The sequence below is a fragment of the Wyeomyia smithii genome, chromosome 3 (genome assembly GCF_029784165.1).
Source record: "Wyeomyia smithii strain HCP4-BCI-WySm-NY-G18 chromosome 3, ASM2978416v1, whole genome shotgun sequence".
In the NCBI taxonomy this organism is placed as follows: Eukaryota; Metazoa; Arthropoda; class Insecta; order Diptera; family Culicidae; genus Wyeomyia; species Wyeomyia smithii.
Genome location: NC_073696.1, coordinates 254,134,787 through 254,158,347, shown reverse-complemented (window position 1 = coordinate 254,158,347; position 23,561 = coordinate 254,134,787). Strand labels below are relative to the sequence as shown.

The 23,561-nt window shown below is 42.1% G+C and overlaps 2 protein-coding genes across 3 annotated transcripts in view; one reads left to right on the top strand and one right to left on the bottom strand.

Annotated features, from left to right (window-relative positions):
* Nucleotides 1–18,490, top strand: part of LOC129730304 (dihydroxyacetone phosphate acyltransferase) — a 48,427-nt gene extending 29,937 nt beyond the window's left edge. For both annotated transcript variants that reach the window (XM_055689521.1, XM_055689522.1), the window contains exons 4-6: nt 16,074–17,492; nt 17,553–17,725; nt 17,786–18,490. In XM_055689521.1, coding sequence (XP_055545496.1) covers nt 16,074–17,492; nt 17,553–17,725; nt 17,786–17,921 — 1,728 coding nt within the window. In that variant the 3' untranslated portion in view covers nt 17,922–18,490. The remainder of the gene's footprint in view (nt 1–16,073; nt 17,493–17,552; nt 17,726–17,785) is intronic.
* On the bottom strand, nt 1,049–4,119 carry LOC129730305 (uncharacterized). Its single transcript, XM_055689523.1, has 3 exons — nt 3,796–4,119; nt 2,690–3,490; nt 1,049–2,098 (listed from the first exon to the last, which is right to left on the bottom strand). The coding sequence occupies exons 1-2, from the start codon at nt 4,096–4,098 to the stop codon at nt 2,702–2,704; spliced, it is 1,092 nt and encodes a 363-aa protein (XP_055545498.1). The 5' UTR covers nt 4,099–4,119; the 3' UTR covers nt 1,049–2,098; nt 2,690–2,701.
* Nucleotides 18,491–23,561: the final 5,071 nt, after the last annotated feature.

The window sequence follows — 23,561 nt, the reverse complement described above, 5'->3', positions numbered from 1 at the left end:
CCATCTTATGGTGCGCTAACTTTAGTTTCCTGAAATGCATCCAGTCTTCGACCTTGCGTATACAGTGCACGGCCGCCAACTCGACCTCCTCGATCGACTCGCCGTAGACCTCTAGCGTTAGGTCTACTGCAAAGCCGACAAATCCTACAGGGAACTAGAATTACAACACCCTGTCGTATATGACATTCCACAACATCGGTCCCAGGATAGAATCTTGCGGAACTCCTGCGGTAACTGGGACGCACTCCTGTAATTTTCCAGAACTCCTGTAATTTTCCAGAATCTTGTACAGCGACACCGGTAGGGGAGAGTGGGGTAAAATGCGCCCCCTAAGCAAAACGATGATTTTCTCTGTGAATTTAATAAAATTTGCGTTTGATTTTTTTTAGCGAACGCTACCAGATTTTAGCTTTATTCTGAACAAAGATGTGACCCAAAAAGTTGATAGATAGTATAGTTTTTCGAAAAAAGGATTTTTTTATCAAAAAGAAAAGCAACGGGGCAAAATGCGTCAGCAGGGGTGCAAAATGAGCCGCAACAAAGGGGTAAAATGCACCGCAATAAAGTGCAAAATGCACCACGACAATATAAATTATGTGCCAGCGCGGTGTACTCATCACAACATAACTTGAATTTTGCTATTAACATGTGCTTAACGAATTTCTGTATCTCTTTTCAGGAATTTTAAAGTTGCTAACGTGCCTCATGTTAAAAATTTTAATGTCATTGCAGTTGTTAGTTCAAGCACATGTTTCTATAAAATCTTTTCATGATACTTGATTTGCATTGTTGAGGTAAAGTTTAGAAATGAATGACTCCATTAAACCGCCGAATATGTTGGGATTTATCACATTGACTGACAGATTTTGGCGATTACTTCATCTATCTAATCTCTTATCTAAACTTTATCAAACTACTACTAAACAATCAATATTTTGGTAAGTTTGTCAATGACTAAACAAGTGAAAACTACTGAGAGAAATCAAAATTATTTTCAATGCGTTCCTTATGTTAAAGCTTCACAAGCTAAAGTTTTTTAATATTAAAATTATTAAAAAAAACATGTCTTGTGAGGGTAAATAGTTTAACAAAATGTCATCAATGTATTTGAAAAATAGATGAACTACATATTTTTATTTTTTAACAGAAATTATGTTTAGTTTCTCCTCATTTTTTTGTTAAGTCATCTTCACATTTTCAACATTTTTGATCGTGGAATGATACCTTTTAAAAACATGTGTTTAGAAATATAGCCTGATTATGTTTTTTTGAAGAACATGGAGTTTACATTAAATGTAATTAGGAATTTCAGTTGCAGTTACCGCATTCCAAATAAAGCTTGTTAGTCGTGCTACATTCTTCATGGAACCATGCTTGACATAGAATACATTTGAGCCAACCGTTTCCTTCTTCAGATGCACTAAAAACAACTCCACAATAGTAACAAAGGACGTCTTCGAATGAGATGTCCTTGGGCTTATGGGCTTATTTTTCCGTACACTTTTACGACCAGCTGAAGCTTTTTTGAGTAGCTTCAGATCCCTTTGAGCAGTTGATTTTAACAAACTTTTCCTATACGCAGCGGATGTCAGATCAACCGATTCTCCCTTCTTTCTGGATTGCTTAAGCGGCCTCTTATTCTCAGACTTTTCTTGGACTCCTTGTGTCGAAGGTCGAAAACCTTTGGTCATTGTAACAGCTCTGATATTGCACTCTTAATCCCATCGCTTTTGTTTGGTTGTTGACTTCATCTCAATGAGCCTATTCGAAATGCTGCTGGACGTCAGTGGAGCGTTGGTCAACGTCATAACTTCGGTGAGTCGGTCGGTTTGAAATGTCTCCCAGTTTGAAACGCGGCTGGGTATCAATTGCGTGTTACTCAACGATGCGAGTTCGGAAAACGACATCTGCAAGTTGGAAACGTGACTGGTCAACGATGGAGTACAGTTCAGCGTCATTACTTTGGTAAGTGGTGTATGCTCAGCGTTCATTTCTGAGTACGATTGCGTTGATATTAGTCCATTTTCTCCTACAATGTAATACAAGTCAATACAATGTTCCGTATCCGCATCCGTACTGGTCTCGATGAGGTCGATCCCTATTAAAGTAAGTAATAGTAAAGAGGCATTATTATAAAAATTTATAATTATAAAATTTTTTTGGACGATTTTAAACTTTTAGCTTTTGTTTCTCTAAGTTTGAACCATCATCATTGTTTGGCATATATTTTGTATATTTCATTTTTTTTTATTTTTTTCATGAATTTTTTTGGGGTTTTTTTCTGGAGGGTAAAAAATACTGTTTACATTTTTGTGAACTCTAATCTTTTTTAGGCTCAAAAACAAAAACATTTTGAAATTTTTTAGTCTTTATCTGTTCATGTTGAAAAAATCATCATTGTGTAGGTAACATATTGTAGTTATTTTAGAATAATAGGCTTTGAAAAAGGACCTTATAAAAATATTCAATTGATACTTTTTTTTTGTTTTTCCTGTAAAATAAATAAATTTCGAATAAAATCGTTGTTCTATGTTGTTTAGAATTGCTCAACATTATTATGTCATGGAAGCAAAAACAAAGTTTACCAAGAAAAAAAATATCAATAAAAATATTTAATTGGATGGTATTACGAATTAGACATCCTAATATCCTTTTTCGAATTTGTTTTTAGTATAAATCTGCTGCTTACCTTGCAATCCACTTATGTTGACTCATCCACTACTTGAGTATTGCACAATTGGAACTCTTCTGCAGGGACTGTGTACGAATCCGAATATGTACCTTCCACCACACAAATTTGGTTTCCGTCAACTGTCTCAACTGCCGTAGGTGCATCTTCCGGTAGTAGTGAAGCTTCGTTTGAACTTTGATTCGAAGAAATTGTTTCGGCCCTAGTAGAAATGATCGGTGTATTCTTCTCGTTGACGTCGTGAGCAAGCGCTTCGAGCGCGTCAGATGGTGCAAAGTCTTTGCTGGTAAAAATGTTGGGATTGAATGGAATAATTCCGGTGGCTTTAAATCCATTTTCAGCAGTTTCCATTGTAGCCGTACGAACAAATGCCTCTTTGACCAACGCGCATATATTGTTTAATGTTACAACCTGTCCGGGATTATTCTTCATAAAAGCATTCACTGTATTAGAAAGCATACTGAAATTTCTGGAGTGGCTTGTATGCCCATCCAATATTAGTAGCATCGGATCTTTTTCGGTAGGTTTGAAATGTTCTATGAAATGATCCATCCACGTGTTACATGTTTCCATGTTGCTCCAACCGCTTGCAGAGCACAAGAACTTTGAATCTTGCAGAGCACCGCATTTCCACGACTCTTGCATCCTTATACGGGGAAATATAAATGTCGGTGGCAGATAATTGCCGCTCGCTGACATTGAAAATTTGACTGTTGTGGTGATTCCCCGCTCAGCCGAAGTAACTCCAGCAACGCGCCTTTCTCCCTTCTTCGCAATAACTTTATTTGTTTTTGTAGGTACCTACGAAAATAATAGTATAATTAACAATGTGCTTAGATTCCATGCTGGGGTGTTTAAATTTAAAAAATATTAAGAAACTTTAAAACGGAGCTTTGCTCTGTCACAAATGTCAAACTGCTATTAACAAGAGTTTAAGTTTACTTCTTTGGTAGATTTACCTTATGAAAATTGAATAAATTCACCAGACAAAAATCGTTTACGGCTATTAATAACTTACGACCGAAATTTGCCAATTTTTCAATCAGTAAAAAGTTCAACGGGTAGCGCCTAGAAATGCTTCCGGTTAGATATCAATAAATACTTACGGTGCTAACTGCTGTTTCATCCATGTTCGCTACTCTGCTGGGTGGGTAATTATGGGTTGCAAAAGCTTCTTCGAGCAGCTTAAAAAAAATCTTGACGCTCTCACGGTTGAATCCTTTCATACGTGCCATCGATGTGTCTTCTGGCTGCCGCAATGTCAAAGGAGGGTTTCGATGCACAAACTGCTTGAACCAATCCTTTCCAGAAAGTTTAGTGGAAAGATTAAACGGATGGGGAATACCGTTCTCGTTTGCCTTTTTATACGCCAAACTGCGGACATCTTTAGAAGTCAGGCCATATCCCATCTGACTGAAACGTATTAGTTCACTGGCTAACTGTTCCTCTTGTGCAAGCGTAAACACTGGTTTGATACTTCTCAGTTGTCTTACCTGGGAATGTATTTTCTGTTAGAAAACCGTCGAAAAAATCATAATTGTGACAGATGTTTTCTGGCGTTGCTTCAGATAAGGGTCTAACCGTGTAATGCGCTCAATTGATTTTAAATTGAAATTTTATTTGTTATCATTTGTTAATTTGAAATATGGCGAAGAGAGATTGTTTCATGCGTGGTAATAATAATTTAATAATGTTTGAGCTAACATCATGCCTTCTTGGTTTTTTATTAGCATGCTAGGTTGCTTTTGACGATCGAAATAAAATCAGTGAATTAACCTTTTTTCAACGTGAGTCATGATGATTCTTGCTAATATGGCGGCGCATTTTACCCCTTAATCGATTCTTTAATAAAAATGATTATTTTTTTAATGAAACTTATTTTCTACTAATGTTTTATGTTACGATTGGCTTCGTAACTTTTGGGTACACCAAGACAACTAATCCTTTACGATTAAACTGTATTTTTCTATGCGGAAAACCTTGTTGAAATTGAAGCATAAATTACATCAGATAGGCGCAAAAAAGTTTTTCATTTATTTAAATTGATTTAAAAGGTTTTTAACTGTAAATCAAAAGTAAAAAAGTTGAAAATAGCATTGTGTATTGAATTTCGCGTTTTATAGAGCAAAAAATATTGTATTAATCTGTAAAACGAAGTGAATCGTTTTACCCCAATGGCTCGTTTTATACCATTTTCCCCTATATTAGAGTGCCAATAAAAAAAAGACTTTTCGAATATCGTTTAGCGGTAGGGTTCAAAAGTTGCGCCTTCTCGCATAGAGTCCACATTCCAAATTTCAGCTCGATCGAACATCGGAAACACGTGCCTCAAAGCGGTCAAAGTTTCAAGTCTCCTAGTCTTAAAGTTTTCTAAGTCCCAGAAAATTTATTTTTTTGTAAAAATTTTTGTTCTAGTTAACACCAAATCTCGACATTTCATGCATTTCTAAAACATTTGGCATCAAAAAAAAAACTTTCTCGATATCGACAATTTCATGAACTACTACCTGTGCTTTTTATTCATCGATATTGTTCGTGAAACTTTGACCGCCTTGAGACACGTGTTCCCGATGTCCGATCGAGCTGAAATTTTGCATGGGGACTTTTTTCGATAAGACGAAACTTTTGAGGTTGGACTCGATACTAAACGATATTCGAAGCTCAATTTTTTTTTTTTTCATACAACTCAATGGCACTCTACGGTATATGGATGCTCCTGAGCGCAAGCGCTACGGAGTCCCACGTGACGATTGCGAAATAGCGTATTCCCCTTCTTCTGCACTGGACCTCCGCCATCTTGGTGACGGATAGGATAGCATCCAGCGTGGACCTGACCTTCTGGAAACCGAACTGGTTACTTGCCAGACCGTTCACACCTTCCGTGTAACTCACCAGTCTGTTGAGGACAGTCCTCTCAAGCACCTTGCCCGCAGTGTGCAGAAGGCAGATAGGCATATGGGTCTTCTGGCGGTTTTCCTGCCTTAAGGGCTATTCCCACTGCTTCCGATCCGGGACCGGGCCGTGTCCGTGTCCCGTCCGGGACTTTAATGCATTCACACTGCGCCGTGTACGAACCGTGCCTGCGCTGCGCTCTGGCTGAGAAAACACAACACTTTTTTAACACAACACTTTTCCCGAACTATAATTCAACGTTTGACTGTGACGGCAATATGCATGAATGCAAATGCAAAGCAAAACCGAAAATATGTTACTACTACATACACGCATCTACCCGAATGCCTTCCGTGCACTCTCCAGGCAACACAAAGTATCGTCGGCAACGATAGTTTTTTTCTCGCACGGCGGCAACACGACGGCAACTCAGCGCTGCTCCGGTCTGGGCACGTCGCGTCGGTATGAATGCGTTCGTAAGAACGCATGCAATCAATCTCAAACGAGCCCGGATGACACACGGATCAGCCACGGGCCGGTCCCGGCCCGGTCCCGGATCGGAAGCAGTGGGAATAGCCCTTTATGCTGTAAGAACAATCTCTGCCGCTTCCACCTCTCCGGGAAAAGGCAGTCATCCAGGCACCTCTGCATGACTGTCCGAAACAGCTCAGGGGCCGTTTTATCGCCAGCCTGATTGCCCAGTTAGGGATTTCATCCGTTACCGGTGCCTTGTTCACCTTTAGAAAGTTTGCGATCACAATGAGTTCCTCATTCGCAACCCTTACTGTAAGCTATTCGTGAGTGAATCTAATGATGTATTTCCAAAGTATCTGTATGTTAAGGTAGTACAAAGTAATAACAAATCAAAGGTTGTAGATGAAGGTTACACATATGTTACATATTCCGTTTTTTAATAATATTCAAAAACACTGAATTTCTTTGCCTTTACTGTGCGTCCAAAACGGGTTACCGTACCACCGACGTTGTCGGTTATCGTTGCCGCTGTTTCCAGTGGGTTGATGCTAGTTTCCTCAGTTGGTGCCGCTTCGTTCCGGTTGCCATCTGTTGTTTTCCATGTAGCTTGCGCAAATGATGAGCATTTCTTCGAACTATTCTATGACCGTCCGACACTAGGTTTTTTTTTATAGGGGTGGGGTGGGGGGAGTTTGTAATGATTTATTTATGTACTAAAATATCTATTCAGAACTAGTATTGTGTGTTCTGCCACAAATGGTGACATTTCAACACTATTATATATATTTGTACGCTTTTTAGTATTATTGAATGTTATTAGCTTTCGCAGTTGAGATAATGTAATTGTAGGAAAATTATTAAACCTACTTGTCAAGAAATAAAAACAGGAATAAAACGAAACTTAAAATAAACTTAAAATAAACTTAAAATAAACTTAAAACTATCTTACTGACTATAAAGTGAGCTAATCGTTGCAATTGAGGATTGCAACGATTTTTGTCGGAATTTGTTGATAATTTGGCTTGACATATTTTCTAATGTTTCTACATTACTGAGCCTATGGAGCTCGCTCGTGCTAAACCAGGGAGGACGCTTCAAAATCATTTTCAAAAGTTTATTCTGAATCCTTTGAAGTGTCTTCTTCCTGGTTGCACAACAACTTGTCCAGATGGGAACTGCATATAACATTGCTGGCCTAAAAATTTGTTTGTAAATCAACAGTTTATTCTTGAGACAAAGTCTAGAATTCCTGTTGATTAGAGGATATAAACATTTGATATACTTATTGCACTTTGACTGGATATTTTCAATGTGCTCCTTGAAAGTAAGATTCTTATCATAAATTAGCCCTAAGTATTTAACTTGATCAGACCAATTTAAGACTACACCGTTCATCTTAATAACGTGGTCATGGGTGGGTTTGAGAAATGAAACTCTTGGCTTATGAGGAAAAATAATTAACTGTGTTTTAGAAGCATTAGGGGGAATCTTCCATTTTTGTGAGTATGAAGAAAATATATCTAAACTTTTTTGAAGCCGACTGCATATAACACGAAGGCTTTTTCCTTTTGCGGAAATGCTTGTATCGTCACAAAACAGAGATTTCTCACAACCTGATGGTGTCCGACACTAGGTATGAACGGTCTTCGCACAGCTGCTTCGTAACGGTTCCTGACGTCCATTTTTGAGAATCACGATCTTGTATGAGTATTTGCTCCTGTTCGATAAACTGAGGCGGCTCCTTTGCTCCTCTATCAGCGTAGTTCTTTTGAGTTTCACGTTCTCGCTCTAGGAGTTGTTGAACATTTATCGCTACCCTAGGTTTCAAAGCTTCCAACGTCATGGGCATATTCGATCGTACCAACCGTCCCATTAATCTTTCGTTGGGAGATGGTATGCAGCTACTACGAGGTGTGTTGCGCATATGGAGTAGAGCCAAACGTACGTCAGATTGATCCTCGTTACATTTTTTCAACATTGCTTTGGCCACTTGGACGTATCGCTCTGCTAATCCATTTGCTCTAGGAAAATGAGGACTCGATGTTTGGTGGTTGAATTCCCATTTCCGACAAAATTCACGAAATTCCTTGCAAGCGTACTGAGGGCCATTATCAGTCTCTAAAACTTGAGGAACACCATGTACCGAGAACCACTCTTTCAGCTGCTCGATAACGTACCTTGATGTGGTTTCGGGTAGCTGTTTTATGTCGAAATAACCCAAATGGCTGTCAACCAGTAGTAAGTACTCCTTTCCTCTAAAATGAAAAAGGTCTGACACGACTCTCTCAAATGGTAGCCCAGGGATGTCCTTTAGAAGAATAGTATGCTTAGTATTGTTTCGCTGATGCCGTTGACAAATTGCACAAGCTTCTACCATTTCTTGGATGTCTTTTGCCATTCCTATCCAAAATAAGATTTGTTTCGCTCTACGAATACAGCTCTGGATCCCTGAGTGTCCACTGTGCACTTTTGCTAGCATGTCCTTTCTCAAAGATTGTGGGATGAGCACTTGATTCGTTTTGAATACCAGCCCATCGTAGACCGCCATCTCGTCACGAAAGCACCAATACTTCCTCAATTCCGGTAGCAATTCATCTCTCGTTTCCGGCAAGCCTTGTATCACAGTTGCCTTCAAGGATCGTATCTCTAAATCTGCTTCGGAGTGCTGCCTTAGCTCCTTGCTAGCGGTTTTGGTCATCTGCAATACAACGTGTACTTCTAAGTGCTCTTCTTTATTATCGTTTGGAATGTTATCGACATCACGGCTCAATATGTCAGGTATCGGAATGTTTGTTCCCTTAACGTAAATAACTTTGGGGTTATACTGAGACACTTCTAATCTGATGAGCATGTGAACTTGCATCCACTGAAAGTGTTACTGGGTCATTCACGTCGTAGTACTTAAGTACTGGAGGTGATTGCATAAGGGATTGATCTTCTGAAAGGACTCTTCTTGCTCATAACCCCATTTCCATTCTGCATCCTTGGCGAGAAGCCTTCTTAAAGGAACGGTGATTGTTGATAAATTTGGAACGAATTTACTTAGATATGTTATCATGCCCAATGCCCTTTACAGTTGAGCCTTATTCGTAGGTGTTTTGAGTTAAATAATAGCTGTAAGTTTTTCAGGATCTGCTTCTAGACCACCGGCCGTTACTAGATGGCCCAGAAATTTCACACTAGTTTGGTTGAACAAACATTTCTCCTTGTTCAGTTTCAACCCTGCTGTATGCAATCGTTTGACCACGAGTTCCGTAATTTTGGACAATTTTTCTAAGCTTTCACCATGAATTAGAATATCATCGATTGAAAATTCCACGCTTTCAATGCCTTCTAGTGTATCACACATAACTTTTTGAAATACCTCTGGGGCTGAGGCAAGTCCGAAAGGCAACCGCTTGCAAGCGTATCTTCCCCAAGGAGTGCCAAAAGTCAAACATTTTGACGTTCTTTCTGTGACCCTTATTTGCCAAAACCCCTTCTTGCAATCGAGAATCGTGAAAAACCTTGAGTTTTTTAAACGGGCTGCTATTTCTTCAATTGTTGTGAGCGGATGATGTCGTCTTAACAAATTTTGATTTACCTGTGATGGATCGATGCAGATGCGCAACTTTTTTTTTCGTTTGACCAACACCATTGCGCTAACTACCGGTGTCGGTACGTGAATCTTCTCTATAACTCCAAGCCGCTCTATAGAATCCAACTCCTTTTTTACTGCTGTTCTGATGCTGTGTGAAACGTGGCGCGCTGGTCTTGTTTCCCACTGAGGATTCGGGATCAAGTCTATGTCGTACACATAATCCTGCACACAGCCAAGTCCATCATATAATATATTGTCCGATATTTGAACAGTATCCACTCGCGCTATCAGCCGTTGAGCAATACAAGTTTCTCTTCCAAGCAGTGGCACTACTGAACCACTTTGAACGTTACGCTGCTTGATTTGTGCTTGATTTTGCACACTGGGTTAATTTCACCGAGCACTTTCAGTTTATGGTTTGAGAACGAAATCAGCCATTTAGTTTTGGAAGGTCGTAGGTTAATCGCTAGCTGGTTAACTAGCCACAAAGGAACTACGTTACAGTGCGCGCCTGAGTCTAATTTGACAGAAAACTTTTTGTTGTTTACTTCGATGATTTCAAACCAGTCCTTTTCTTTGTTTGAACTCTCCACTGAACCGATGAAAGGTTCTTCCGCGTTATCTTGGTCAGAATCACTTTTTTTTGTTGCACCCACCGTATGTACACTCTTTGACCTACAAACTGAAGCAAAATGATTGGTCAAATGACACTTATGGCATACTTTGCCAAAAGCCGGACACGATCGCTTAGTATGCCTTCTCCCGCATTTATTGCATTGAAAAATATCATTTTTTTCTTCGGATCGGTCAATGGCTGTTTTTTTCTTCACCGTTTTCACGATGTCTACTTTTATTTCACCAGATAATGCTTTGGTTTGCATTGACGTCAACTCAAAACTGCGACTCAACTCGTTAGTTTTCTGCAATGTCAGCTCATCATTCAATAACTGCGGTACTAAATTTTTATATTTGATTCCAATAATGATTCGGTCTTTCACGAGAGAATCGTGGAGAACACTGAATGAGCATTTTTTTGCTTGCTCTTCTACCCGAGTACCAAAACTGTCGAACTGTTCATCTTCCTGCTGAACAATTTGGTTGAAGTTATACCGTGCAAACGTAATACACGACCTTGGAGTGAAATACTCTTCGAACTTTCTTCTGATAATTTCAATATTTGTCTCCTCTTCGGGGCGCAACCCGAACGTATCGTAAATTCGCACACAATCTTCTCCTATGGCCCTCATGAAAGTAGCTGCCTGCACTTCTGCCGGTTTATCCGACAGCTGCGTTGCCGTTGCAAACCACGAATATTGCCGAATCCAGCTTTTCCATTGCGCTGCCATGTTGTCTCCCAACACAATCGGCTTTGGCGGCTTCAATCCTGCTGACGACGCCATTTTATCGGATTACTTGTAAAATCGATTTATATTTTACGGAATCAGTAGTATTTTCACCGAAAATTCTCCTTGCACCGGCCAAAAGGCCATCATTCTTTCACTTGAATTAAGTTTCGACTGGTCACGATCGGTTTATTCGGTAGATTTCTATTAAATATTAGAGACGTGGTTCTTCTGACACCATGTAAGCTATTCGTGAGTGAATCTTATGATGTATTTCCAAAGTATCTGTATGTTAAGGTAGTACAAAGTAATAACACATCAAAGGTTGGAGATGAAGGTTACACATATGTTACACTTACCTCCCCCTTGATCTCGACACGGCTGTCATCGCTCACGGATTGGATGTGCGACAGGTTGACCGACCAGCTTCGGTCTGTGTGTGAGATATTTGAACGTCGGACGTGAGACTCGACTGCCAGAGGTCAAGGACTGGGCTCGTGGCGCGGAAAGAGTTCCCCGATGATACGCTCCAGCATCGCTGCGCTGGTGATCGCTCTGCAGGCGCCAGCGCGCCTCTGGTCTTGACCGTTACGATCCTGTTACGACCGTGTTACCTCACGGGTTCATATTGGCACTCGCGCAGGTCGCAAGGCCGTCTGTCGCGTCGGTCCTCCAGTAAACCGGTGGCTTCCCATTCCAAAGTTTGCGAGTCCTAGGCATGACGCGGGCGTCGCACGTCCGCGATAGCATGGCAACTAATTGGTTTGCAGTCGGGCGGAGCCAGCTGCCTCCTCAGGATCTTGTCTCATTGCCTCTTCCAATACCTCGACATCGAAATGCGATGTCTTCCACCCGTATACGGTCGGAGTATTGGCTCTACCCGTCGCTTGTCGTATCTCGTTGTTGTCTACACTATGGCAAACCGGCTGATGGTCGCTATTAGTGTAGCCATCGTCTACCCTCCTAGTTCTTGAACAGTCCTAGGCTGGAGAACGTCAGGTCGACCATTTCTGCTGTATGTACATTTGTCCCTAACGATGGCCAGATCTAGGTTGAGCTTTGCCAAAAATCTGACCCCTCTGGTTCATAAAGCGAATTCCCCACTCAGCAGGCCAAGCGTTGAAGTCACCCGCCACCACCAACGGCGTTAGGCCCGTTAGCTCCATGGATCACAGCTCGAGCATCTGAGTGAACCTTTCGGTAGACAAACGTGGTGGAGCATAGCATCTGCAGTGGAACACTCCGTTCACCTTGGCAACCACGTACCCTTCTCCTAAGGTTTAAACAACCTCCTGAACCGGGAACTTGCTCGTCGTCTATACACATTTAGATTTTATCACCGAGTACGGTAAAATCAATTACCGAGATTTCAACAGCTGAGATTTCGGTAAGAATCTCGGTAAGGGGCCATCCACATACCACGTGGACAGTTATGGTGGGGGGGGGGGGGTTGGCTAATGTCCACGGTCCATACATTTTTTTTTAGAATTTATATCGACAGTTGTCCACGGAGTATGTGGATGTGGATGTGGATGGCCCCTAATACATCAAAACACCGAGATTCTGTAAAAGCAATAATCAAAAGCCTGTCAACTTTACCGAAATTCTCGGTAATGTTCAGCTGTCAAGGTATTACGAGAACTTTGGTAAAATTTACTGAGGTACGTATTTTGCGATTTTTGTTCGTAGAATATGATTTTTTTTTATCCTCGCTTATTTTCCGTCGGTCTAGTTCCGCCACTGTTGTGGCCAATCACTGACGCCCAGGGAGGCGACTCCACACCCAGGACCCTAACTCACGACCCGTTTATTAACGGACCGGCGCCAACGGCTTTACTTCCTCATGCGATGGAAGGCGTGATCCCAGAGATTTTTCGCCTCAGAAAATCTCCCGGTGTCGGCTAGGATTGAATCTAGACCAGTTGGGTTGGTTGTGAGTGGATCACGCCACCTCACAACCATCGACACCTATGTCGGCGGTGGGATTCGAACCCAGGCGTCGAGCGTGGTTGGCGAAACGTTACCAACCACACTAGGCCCCCGCTCCAGAATATGATTAAAACGATTAAAAATACAAATTGATTTATTAATTACTAATTCAACTGAACACAGCTTTGGTGAAAACTGGAGTGTTGTATTGCTTCCAGGCAATAAAGTAACATCTATCACTCTGCAACTTCCATCCTGCGAGCGAATTGGTAACCTACAAAATTGATTAAAGGAAGAATTAATCGTTTTCTTCAAATATTCTTTGCAGCAAAAAAAGGAGATCTGAGAAAAATAGTGTATACTCACTCAATATTTTAGTTAATCTGAACTTTGCAAATTTCTTCTCTTAGGATTTCTCTATAATAATAATCAGCCGCAGAACCTGCTCCTTTTCTTTCTACACTGAAACACGAAAAAAAACTGTAAGTGAAACACTCGTTATTTTGACAGTTCAGTTTTTCGGAATCTCGGTTAGAGTCTTTTTGTTCGACGAAATCTCGGTTAAATGATGTAAGGGTTCCGAGATTCGGTAATTTAGTTCACTGAACTCGAAACTTTTCGGTTTTACGGATTTACGGTATTCCGGTGAACACTTACGGTTTTCCGGTAAACACTTACGGTTTCCGATTTCTCAGTAATTTTCTTACTAAACAACGTTAAACTAAAATGTTTTCAAGTAGTTCGGTATTTTACTTTACCGAGAAAACATTACGCAGTTAAGTGTGTAAGGCCATACTGGACCTATCCGCAACCCAGTTACAGTTTCCGGGAGGCATGCGGTAGAGATCCGGTACGATGGCGATGTCCGACAACGACTGAGTGGCTACTTGGTGTAGCAGCTGCTGGGCCGTGAAGTAAAGGTTCAGGTTCCGTTGCGTCACCCTAACGCCCGTGGCTTCACAGCCGCTTTATTGGCTGGGTACCTATGGTCCCAAAAAGTGGTTGACGTCCGTTTTCCGGAGCACTTGGTAGATTCCTCGCACGGCTTGGCTTAGTAGTCCACAAAACGGCGGCTTGCACGTCGTAAAACCAAGGAGTAATTCCTCTTGTCTCCTTCTAATGGATGGCGCTTACTATTTAAGCTGTTTTAGACGAAAAAGCCCTCCTAATATTTTTCCGGTGCCTTTCATGGGAACTATTATTTCCGATTCGGGAGTGCCACGAACACCCCGAATCGTAATGAATCTGTTCATTAGGCCGCATTTCCCTTTTGGAACACCCTGTGGTGCCGAATACCTTGGTCGTCTCGGTCAGTGTGTCTGTGAGCGACCCCGTAGGAGTGACCCCTCCGTCCCAGCCGCGGCGCGACAGACTTTGAGGGATATCACTCATGTAGTGGTGCTCTGATTCCAGGGTAGGATCTACGAGGAAAGAGTTTTTTAGTCGAGCTATGCGGGCAGATCAACAGTTACATTTCTTCCGATCTGAGTGTTCAATTCACCGATGATGATCTCGACGCTAGCAGCCGTCGTGAAATTTTTCCAGCTGCGCATAAAACAGTTCTTTCTCTACATCGGGTTTTTCCTCGTGAGGGCAGTACATGATAAGGTTGGTGTAGTTTTAGAACTAGTTTTTTTTTTTCAACAACCTGTCACTGACCGCCTGCCACTTGATCACACAATGCGAGCTGGTTTGGTGGTTCCGCTGCTCTGGTAGAACTGTGTTCTGCGGCCGAAAATCCTCCGTATATTCTCTTCTTCCCGACGTAACTCCTGGAGCGTAGCGATGTCGAAGTATCGGAGTTCTAGCTGATCAGCAACATTCGATCGACCCGAAACGTTCAGCGATCTACAGTTCCATGTACCGAGCTTCCAATCGTCATTCTTATTTCGTCGCCTAGGTCGTTCCTGATTGTTTCGGTTCTTATTTACTTCTTGAGTTTTCGCAGTGTGCAATTTTTCGGCATGCTGCCTTAAGAGAGCTGCATGTGACCAATCTAGCAACGGGGCTACCGTCTTGGTGTAACTGGCGAGACACCGAGCCATCTTTCAAGGAGAACCGATCTCTCTTCCTTGTCAGCATACGACCAAGTTTCCACCGGTTCGCCGATCGTCTCTTGGATACTGGTATCGCAGTCAGTACCACGTGGAGGTAGGGATAGAAGTTGCCAGGGATTATGATTTGGTTCACACTGGGGTCTAATTCATGCCAACTAGTACGGGTTGTATCTGATCTTATACTGATGATCTTTTGTGATATCGCCCGGGTGTCTGCTGTATTTCGCACTTTCATTATTAATAATAATCCCAAGTATCAAAACTGGTTTTATCAAAGTTTTTTAGTGCTGTTTTGGCTATGTTATGCACTATAAAACTTTGATATTGTTACTAGGGAATCACTATTGAGAGGAAATGACTTGCTTATATTATCATCCGAGCTTGTGTGTCTTCCTTCTCCCTGGGGGGATTTAAGCTGAACATCCCTCTGGCCAATTTAATTATAAAAGGGACCTATTTTCGTCAAAAACAAACCATTGGAGTTTTGTTGCTTTCTACGTAAAGATGAGAGGGTGGGAAGCCTGTGGCTGCGAAGCTTCTTACAATCTTTAGTTACTTTCCTTTGACGAGTAATACGTTCCAGGATGATTTTTTGTACAGTTCTGGATTCGAACACAGACCTTAAAATAAAGTTTATTTGAAGACTGTGGTGAGTACTTATATAAAAGCATTAAACCTCTAAACCATACTGCTTGAAAAGGCATCCGTTCTGCATCAAACGCTGTTGTACATTAGGGGCCATCCACATACCACGTGGACATATTGGGGGGGAGGGGGGGTGGTGTCAAAATCGTTATAAATCTGTCCACGTGGTATGTGGATGGCCCCTTACCTGTTTCCACATATAGAAACCATCGCGTACTTTTTCCAGTATACTTACGTTTAAAATTACCATCCAGGGTATTTATACAATCCTAACTGACCTGCACTTCGGTTGTCACCACGTGAAATGTCGCATAGGAGTTGATGAATGATAGTTACACACTGTTTGTCCAAACATTTGTCAACTAGTGTATCCAATCTAAAAATTTTCAATTAGAGCCTCAATTCGTTAATTCCTCAGTTAAACTTGTTGAATAAATCCTCATATAATTCTTGTTCCATTACAGCTAAAATCAAAATTCGGCAATCAAACGGTGCTGTACCTGCCCAGCCACCGGAGCTACGGAGACTTCATCCTCATGTCGTACGTGTCGTTCTGCTATAACATCGCAATCCCGGGCATCGCGGCCGGCATGGACTTCCACTCGATGGCCTTCATGGGAAGCATTCTGCGCAATACGGGCGCGTTCTACATGCGCCGGAGCTTCGGCAACGATCAAATCTACTGGACAATCTTCAAGGAGTACATGCGACAGCTAGTCAAAGCTTACGATCGGGGGGTGGAATTCTTTATCGAGGGCACTCGCAGCCGGAGCAACAAGGCGCTAACTCCGAAAATTGGACTACTCTCGATGGCACTGGAGCCCATGTTCATGGGTGAAATTCCGGACCTGCTGGTGGTTCCGGTTAGCGTCTCGTACGACAGACCCCTGGAGGAGCATTTGTTTGTGTACGAATTACTGGGAGTACCAAAGCCTAAGGAATCCACTAAAGGACTGCTGAAAGCGATGAGCATTCTGAAGGAAAACTATGGGTCTATCTATTTCGAATTCGGAGAGCCAATCTCAGTGAAGGAATACTTTGGAAAGGACCTCAACCGAGCACAGCATGCGATGGATCCGATACATGCCCAAACGCTGACAAAAGCCGAACTGGGAATGATCCAAAATCTCGCATTCGATGTGGTTCACCTTCAGCAGGAGAAAATTGTGTTAACCGCGTTTCACCTAATCTCGATTTATTATAATTACCAAAAATATCTCGGTAAATCGACAACGTTACAGGAGCTGGTAGAAGGTCTTAGCAATATATTGGACGTATTCGAAGATCTTGGAGCCGTTACAACCATTCAAAAGACGGGCCGACCAGACGACGATCATTTTGTAATTAGAACCAGCATTACCGAGGCCCTATCGGTGCATCGAAACATTTTGCAGTTGACCTCCGATCAGGTGCTAGTGATTGCAACCACGCATCACGATTTCAACCAAGTGGATAAGCGGAAACTGAAAGGTCACAACCTGACGGATCTGGTTATGAAGCTATCGGTGCCAATCTTCACTCTCCAGCTGTACAGTAACCCTTGTCTACATTGGCTGGCCCAACCGGCACTTGTTCTATTGGCGGCTAGATCTATAAGCCAAAGCGGACAGCCTGGGGAGGAAATTCGGTTGGAGCATTTAAGAGCCGCTGTGGCAGAATTGAGAAACATATTTGCCGGTGAGTTTGTGTTCCACGCTCGGCGGGAACAACGTGATTTTGAGCAAGCAGTGAAACATCTGCAGCGTTTCGAGTTACTCCAGCGGGGGACAACCGAAGATACTGTTCTTCTAGCGCATAAGTCCGATGCTGAAAATGTGTATCTCAGCACTATCGGTCCATTTATTTGCTGCTATCTACAGGTTACCACGGTGCTACTGGATCAGGTACTTTAATAGGTTGTTTTTTTTTTTTGTATGAATCGTTATGTTGGGTTTGTTTTCTAGTGTCCAGATAGTCACTTCAAAGAGAAAGACTACCTTGCTCGAGTGCAAGAACACATCGAACAACTGCTGCTACGGAAGGAGAAAAATGTCCATCCGTACTGCCTTTCACTGGACAGCATCAACCTGGCGCTGCACTCTCTAGTCGCCCTCGGGGCAATCAAAAAAGCAAAAGAGTAAGTACCCAAGCTATTTATATCGAATTGTTCTTAACCCAAACTCTTTTTCAATTTTAGAAACGAAACCACAATATTCACTGTCGATCCGATTCGCGTCCGAGCCCTGAACGGAACCCTGCAACAGTACTGTGATCTACTGTCGTTCGAGTACCTCACCTTCCAGGGAGCGGTACTAAGCGAGTCGAAATTGTAGAATCCGTTTTCGGTGCCAGCTGCCGGTCGCATCCTGTCAGGGCTGAACAATGTCTTCCAGTTGGTTCGTCTGATATTGAACCTAATGGTAAGAGTGATACACTGGATAGCACGCTTGGTGCGGTATGCTGGCAGACTGGCATCGGGACGGATCGGTGCGATCCGTTGGAAATAGTTTTAAATAATTTCTTAGCCCATACGGGAAACTGTATGCGTGCTGGTAGAAGGTTTTGCGAGTATTAGAATAAGGTTGTGGACTTGAAAGTGACTGGTACTCTAACAGATGTAACGTGAAATCATAAGTTCGGAAGCCGACATGCTGACGGAATGCGGAAAAATAATCTCCCGAAGAATCATACTCAGATAGTCGAATAGAAACCAGAGTTGAGGAGACACGTGCCTCAGCTTAACAGCATGTTTTTGTGTGTAATGCAATGCTACTCCATTTGGTTTAGTGCTTGATCTGGGTTAAGTGCAGTTTAGTTTTAAATATGTCTGGTAAGATACTGCAACGTAGTGAAATAGATTATTTGCACATTTTTGCTCATTCGGCATTGTGCCATAAAAATAGTTATATTGTGTTGCTATTTAGCTAGTTCCGAAATTCCATTACAATTGCTCTGATGGCTGTAAATATATTCAATTGACGTTCAAAATTAATCGAAAACTCCTAAATCTGTCGGAAACAATCCAATCTCTTGTTTATTCAACACGTCACAGACGAGACCGATTCTCTCGGAAACCGCCACGGATAAAACTCATTGATTTGTTCAGACTAGATCGTACGCCGCTTCAAAATCTGGTAATTCTCTCAATTTGCCGTCTGTTTTCACTCCAGCCCCTACGTCATGATTAAAAAACATCTACTTGCTGCTTTCCAATGTATTTTTTTATGCTGCTTATTACGGGAGTCACTCCACGATGAAAAAAAATTTAACTCTCACACTCACTTTTTTAGAGCTATTCCCGATTCCACCTAAAATGAGGTGACAAAAATTAGCTCCGTGAAGTGAGATTGACAGTGAGGTGAAAATGAGAATAGGACAAGTGAAATGTAGGAGTTTCCTAGCTCAAAAATTTTTAAGTCCCGGAAAGTCGATTTAGCTGAAATTTTGTATGAGGACATTTCTCGACAAGAGGAAACTTTTGAGCCCTACCGCTGAACTTAATTTTAAGGTCTTTAATTTTAAGGCTGCAGCTCAAAAATTTGCAAGTCCCAGAGAGTCGATTTTTTCAAGAAAAGGAGCCTTGTTACTGGAAAATAAATCCCAAATATATTATCACTAGATCACAAATCAATCGATTTTTAACTTCCCTACGTGAAATCATTTCACCGTTCAAAATGGTCGTGAAATAATTCCGCGCGAAACGTCGCTTTTTCTGTTTTCACTTCACTCATATGACACTCATATTAATCCAGATTTCACGGCAGATGTCACTTTGCGACGTTATTCTCACTTACGTGACTCCCGTAATAAGCACCAATTTCTATCTACTGATGCCTGTTTAACAACAAAATTCTACCTACTGATGCCTGTAAACAAAATTCCAATGGTCAAAACAGTAAAAAAATGATCTAAAAAAAATTTAATAAATTCGTTAATTCGGTAATAAATTCGTCGACTACTTCAAATGATTCTCTATCACCACCGCAGCACCAACATCTGCCGGACTACTTTGCACTGAGTTGTATGTGACTTTTTTGTGGCTCCATTTCCATTTCGAACCCACCGTGGTTCCAATATTTTGCTTGTTATTTTTCGGTCATATAAAATGGCGTCTTTTCATAGGCCTGGGTGTTGAACAATAAGTTTGATAGCCCGTCCCGTCACCCTGCTTCAAATCATCTAACGTCACGGAAGCGCCCGATATCTCACCGGCTACGCTTGATGTGGAACCATCAAGGTTGGCACTAATCAGACTAATCAGTTTTGTTGGAAAACTGCTGCCCTGAGGTCTATGAACAGATGGCTGACTTGTTGAATTTTTGAAATTTATCGAGGATTTGTCGCAAGGCAAACATCCGTGGTGAGGCGTCCCCCTCGAGCACCTCATTGGTATTCGCCAACAAAGGTTTCGTGCCAGAGAGAATTTTGTACGCCGTTAATCTCCCAGACGGTTTCGAGGTACGACGTTGGCCTAACAGACCAATCGTCTTGAGTTCGAGTCCCGGCTAGGAAAAGACTGTTGGTGTAAGTAGGATCGTAGCGCTAGCCCCGCAATTGTCCTGTACACTAAACAGTTGGCGGCGAAGTATGTGTATAAATAAAACAGAAGGTCGAGTTACGAATTGGAATGTAGTGCCAAGGCTTTGCTTTGCTTATTGAGAACAGTTATGTCACGATAGTTACTATAGTCCAGGCCTTGGTTCATCAGCCCACACTTTCGGCATGATCCGATTAATGGCACGATACAGCTATTCACTCCCGACTTTGAAAAGCGTATCTTCCTCATTGACCTTGATTTCAAAACGTTGGACAACCAGATGCGGATCTTGGATACCACGATATAGTGACCTGAGTCAACTTTTGGTCCTTTTGACGACTTGAGGTCTATTAAGTCTGGAAAGTGCCGACCACCGATCAGAACATGGTCGATTTGGGTGCATCCAGGTGTGCTTACGAATTCCGGTGTGTAGAATAAGTGCTACAAATAGCCATGCTTCTGGCTGCAGCGTAATTGATAAGCCTAAGGCCATTATCGTTCGTAGTGAAGTGGAAGCTACCTCTACCAATTACGGGACAGAAAAAGTCTTCCTGCTCGACCTGCACATTTGCATCCTTAATGACGATCTTGATGTCCTGGGCACTCACCATAGGCGTAGCCAGAGGGGGGCAGGGGGGCGTAGTTTTTGACATTGCTGCAGAATTTTCTTTTCAATAACTCTAATAGCACAAAACGACATCTTTAGCCAATAGAAACATCTGTGTAAAGTATCAGCCAGATGAAAAATTGATTGAAATGCTTGTATGGAATTGCACAGGTTTTTCAGTTGCTCCACCAAGGACAAAAAGTACCGGGAAAATTCGCCTGCATCAACTAGCTTAGAGTATTGGAACCGAGCACTGGAAACACGGTTCGGTAAAGATACTGCACCTGGCTGCGCGTTGTCCTTGTTGCATCCCGCTAACGTAATACGCATGTCGTTCGAAGAGTTCAAGCGCAAAACCAAAAGTTCCGTAATTTTTTACGAAGTTGACAGTTTTGTTGGAGAGGTGGAAATTTGGTATCAACATTGCAGCAGCATGAGAGCAGATCGTAAGAATTTGGAAGAGCTGGATCTTATAGACCTGCTAGCTGAAACCCGTTCTTTCTTCCCTGCGACTGAGAAAGTAATTGAAATTGCACTCGTTCAGCACATTACGTCTGGTGAAAACATGGCTGAAGTCAACAATGGTTGAACAGCGGTTGAGTGCGAAAAAATTACTGTATTGCGCTTGAGCGATTTGCGGAGGATAAAAGGAAGATGATTTTCAATTAACGACTTTGTTATTGTTATCTTTCTACGGTACGTTTAGTGTAAATTAAATTACAGTTAATTTAAGTTGAGTGTCAATAAAAAATGAAATTTAGTGTTGATCACTGATATGTCCAAAGATTTAAACGAACTTAATCGTTTTTTTCTAAAGAACATCTATTTCCATTCCGGTTCGGTGGTTGGACAAAGAATAATCAAATGTTACATCTCCCTCCTTAAAACAGCCAATACCATTGGAATCTGGAAGGCAGCAAACCAACCCGTCTAGGTCGATAAGGGGTTTCTGGCTCTTCATCGTCTGACTACTCAGGAACATTTTTTAATTGTCTAGTGGCTGTTCAGCAGTATCGAGGGGTTGTTGTTCTTCAGCCATGAGTTGTGGTGGAGCTTTTAATGGTGGCGGAGGAAGTTCTTGAACTTCTTCATGTTCAGCTGGTGGATCTTTAGAAGCAGGAGCCTTCAGGATATCTACATCGTTTGATTCGTCTTCTTCGAACAGGAACAGTATCCTTCTTTGTGCCCAACGCGGTTGTTGAAAAAGCAGTCCTTCACAAAATGCATTTGACCGCATTGCCAACATGGTGTCTCGGTTTCTTACGGTGCACTCTTCCTGTCCCTGACGGCGTGAACTGAACTGTTGATACTCATCAATTAACGACTGGACATTCTCTAACATGAAAAGTAGTCTTGCCAGGACATCCGCATAATTTGTGGCTTTAAATCCGCTGACGACAATGAGGCGCTTGAAATGATCCGGTGTTAGGTTCTGGAACTGAGAATCTTCACAGGCTCGATTGACGTTGCCGCCGTAGCTGGTAATATCCTCAGATGCGCATTTCACTAACTGCAGACACATGAACTGCTTCCGGAACGTGGACGTTTGATGTCCAAAAAATTTTTTTGAGAATCTTGACTGTGTCTTCGAACTTCACGTCCTTGGAAAGCTTTGGAGGATGTAGTTGAGAACTTAAGAGTTTTTACTAAAAAACATCTATTTATATTCGAGGTTGGATAAAGAATAAACAAATTTTCCACTCTGATGTCAAGGATAATTTTTCACTAGTTGTCTTGATGTAACAATCACTAAACACTAGTATTTATTCCTATTTTTCGAAATACTATTTTTTACTTTCAAAATTTTGAAGACCTCGACCCCCTCCCCCCCTATTTGAAATTCTGGCTACGCCCATGGCACTCACTGTACATTATCTCAAGGATCATCGGGTTTATTATTAGTCGGTGCGTACACATTGATTAAGCTGTAATTAAAGAATTTGCTCTTAATACTCAAGTTGCATACGGTCACCGATCGACCCTCAGCTAATGACAAGCTTCATACTTACTTAAATGGCCGTACGTCCTAACACATGGCGATGGCGATGGAGCTAGGTTCCAGTGTTACGCCTGTTAGTCTGTGCCTGTACCTTGTTATTCTTAAGCCGCTGGATAGCATCGTTAACTTCGCCTATCGATGGGGGTGGCACATCTCCGTCGCTTGCTGCACCAACAGCCTCTCCTGCGTCGCTGTTCCGGTCTCCTGTCTGTACGCCATTCGATGTTCATCGAAGTGCTGTCTCCATCTTTCGATCATTTGTCAAGATACTCCTATACTTATCTCTGCACATTTTGGCTCGCATAACAAAGCAGCGTTGAATTTCTGATAGAACTTTCGTGTTTCATGAGAGCTTTTTTTCTGGAAGAGTTGGGTTTGCTGTCTTCTTTCTGTTTGTATCGCTCTACGTTCTGACGGGTGGTTTTTCGCAGCATGACTGTCCGCGCTGCGTTCTTTTCATCTCATTCTGCTGAAATTTCTCGTCAAACCATTCGTTACGTCGACTCGATAATTCGCGACCTAAGACGTTCTCCGCTACACTGCTGATGGCTGACCTGACGGTATTCCAGCAGACCTTTAGAGCATGATCCGATGAATCGGATGAATTCGGGATGCTTCAGCTGCACGAGATTATACCTTAGCGGCCTACGGTACCGGTACCGTTAGCGCCCATCTGTTTCCTAATTAGTTTCGTCCACCTCGCACCTTTTTACTTGGCTCAGTAAAACAGAAAATGTATCGTGCCGTTTCAAATAAACTAATTTTAAACCTCGCACCTTTCTTATTTCGCACGAAACCGACTGCTCTTTCTGCCTTTTCGCCGCCACTGT

Coding starts and splice junctions, on each gene's coding strand:
- LOC129730305 (XM_055689523.1), bottom strand. CDS start 4,098: ATGGGATATGGCCTGACTTCTAAAGATGTCCGCAGTTTGGCGTATAAA. Junction 3,491..3,795: donor ATGAAACAGCAGTTAGCACC/GTAAGTATTTAT, acceptor TTATTTTCGTAG/GTACCTACAAAAACAAATAA.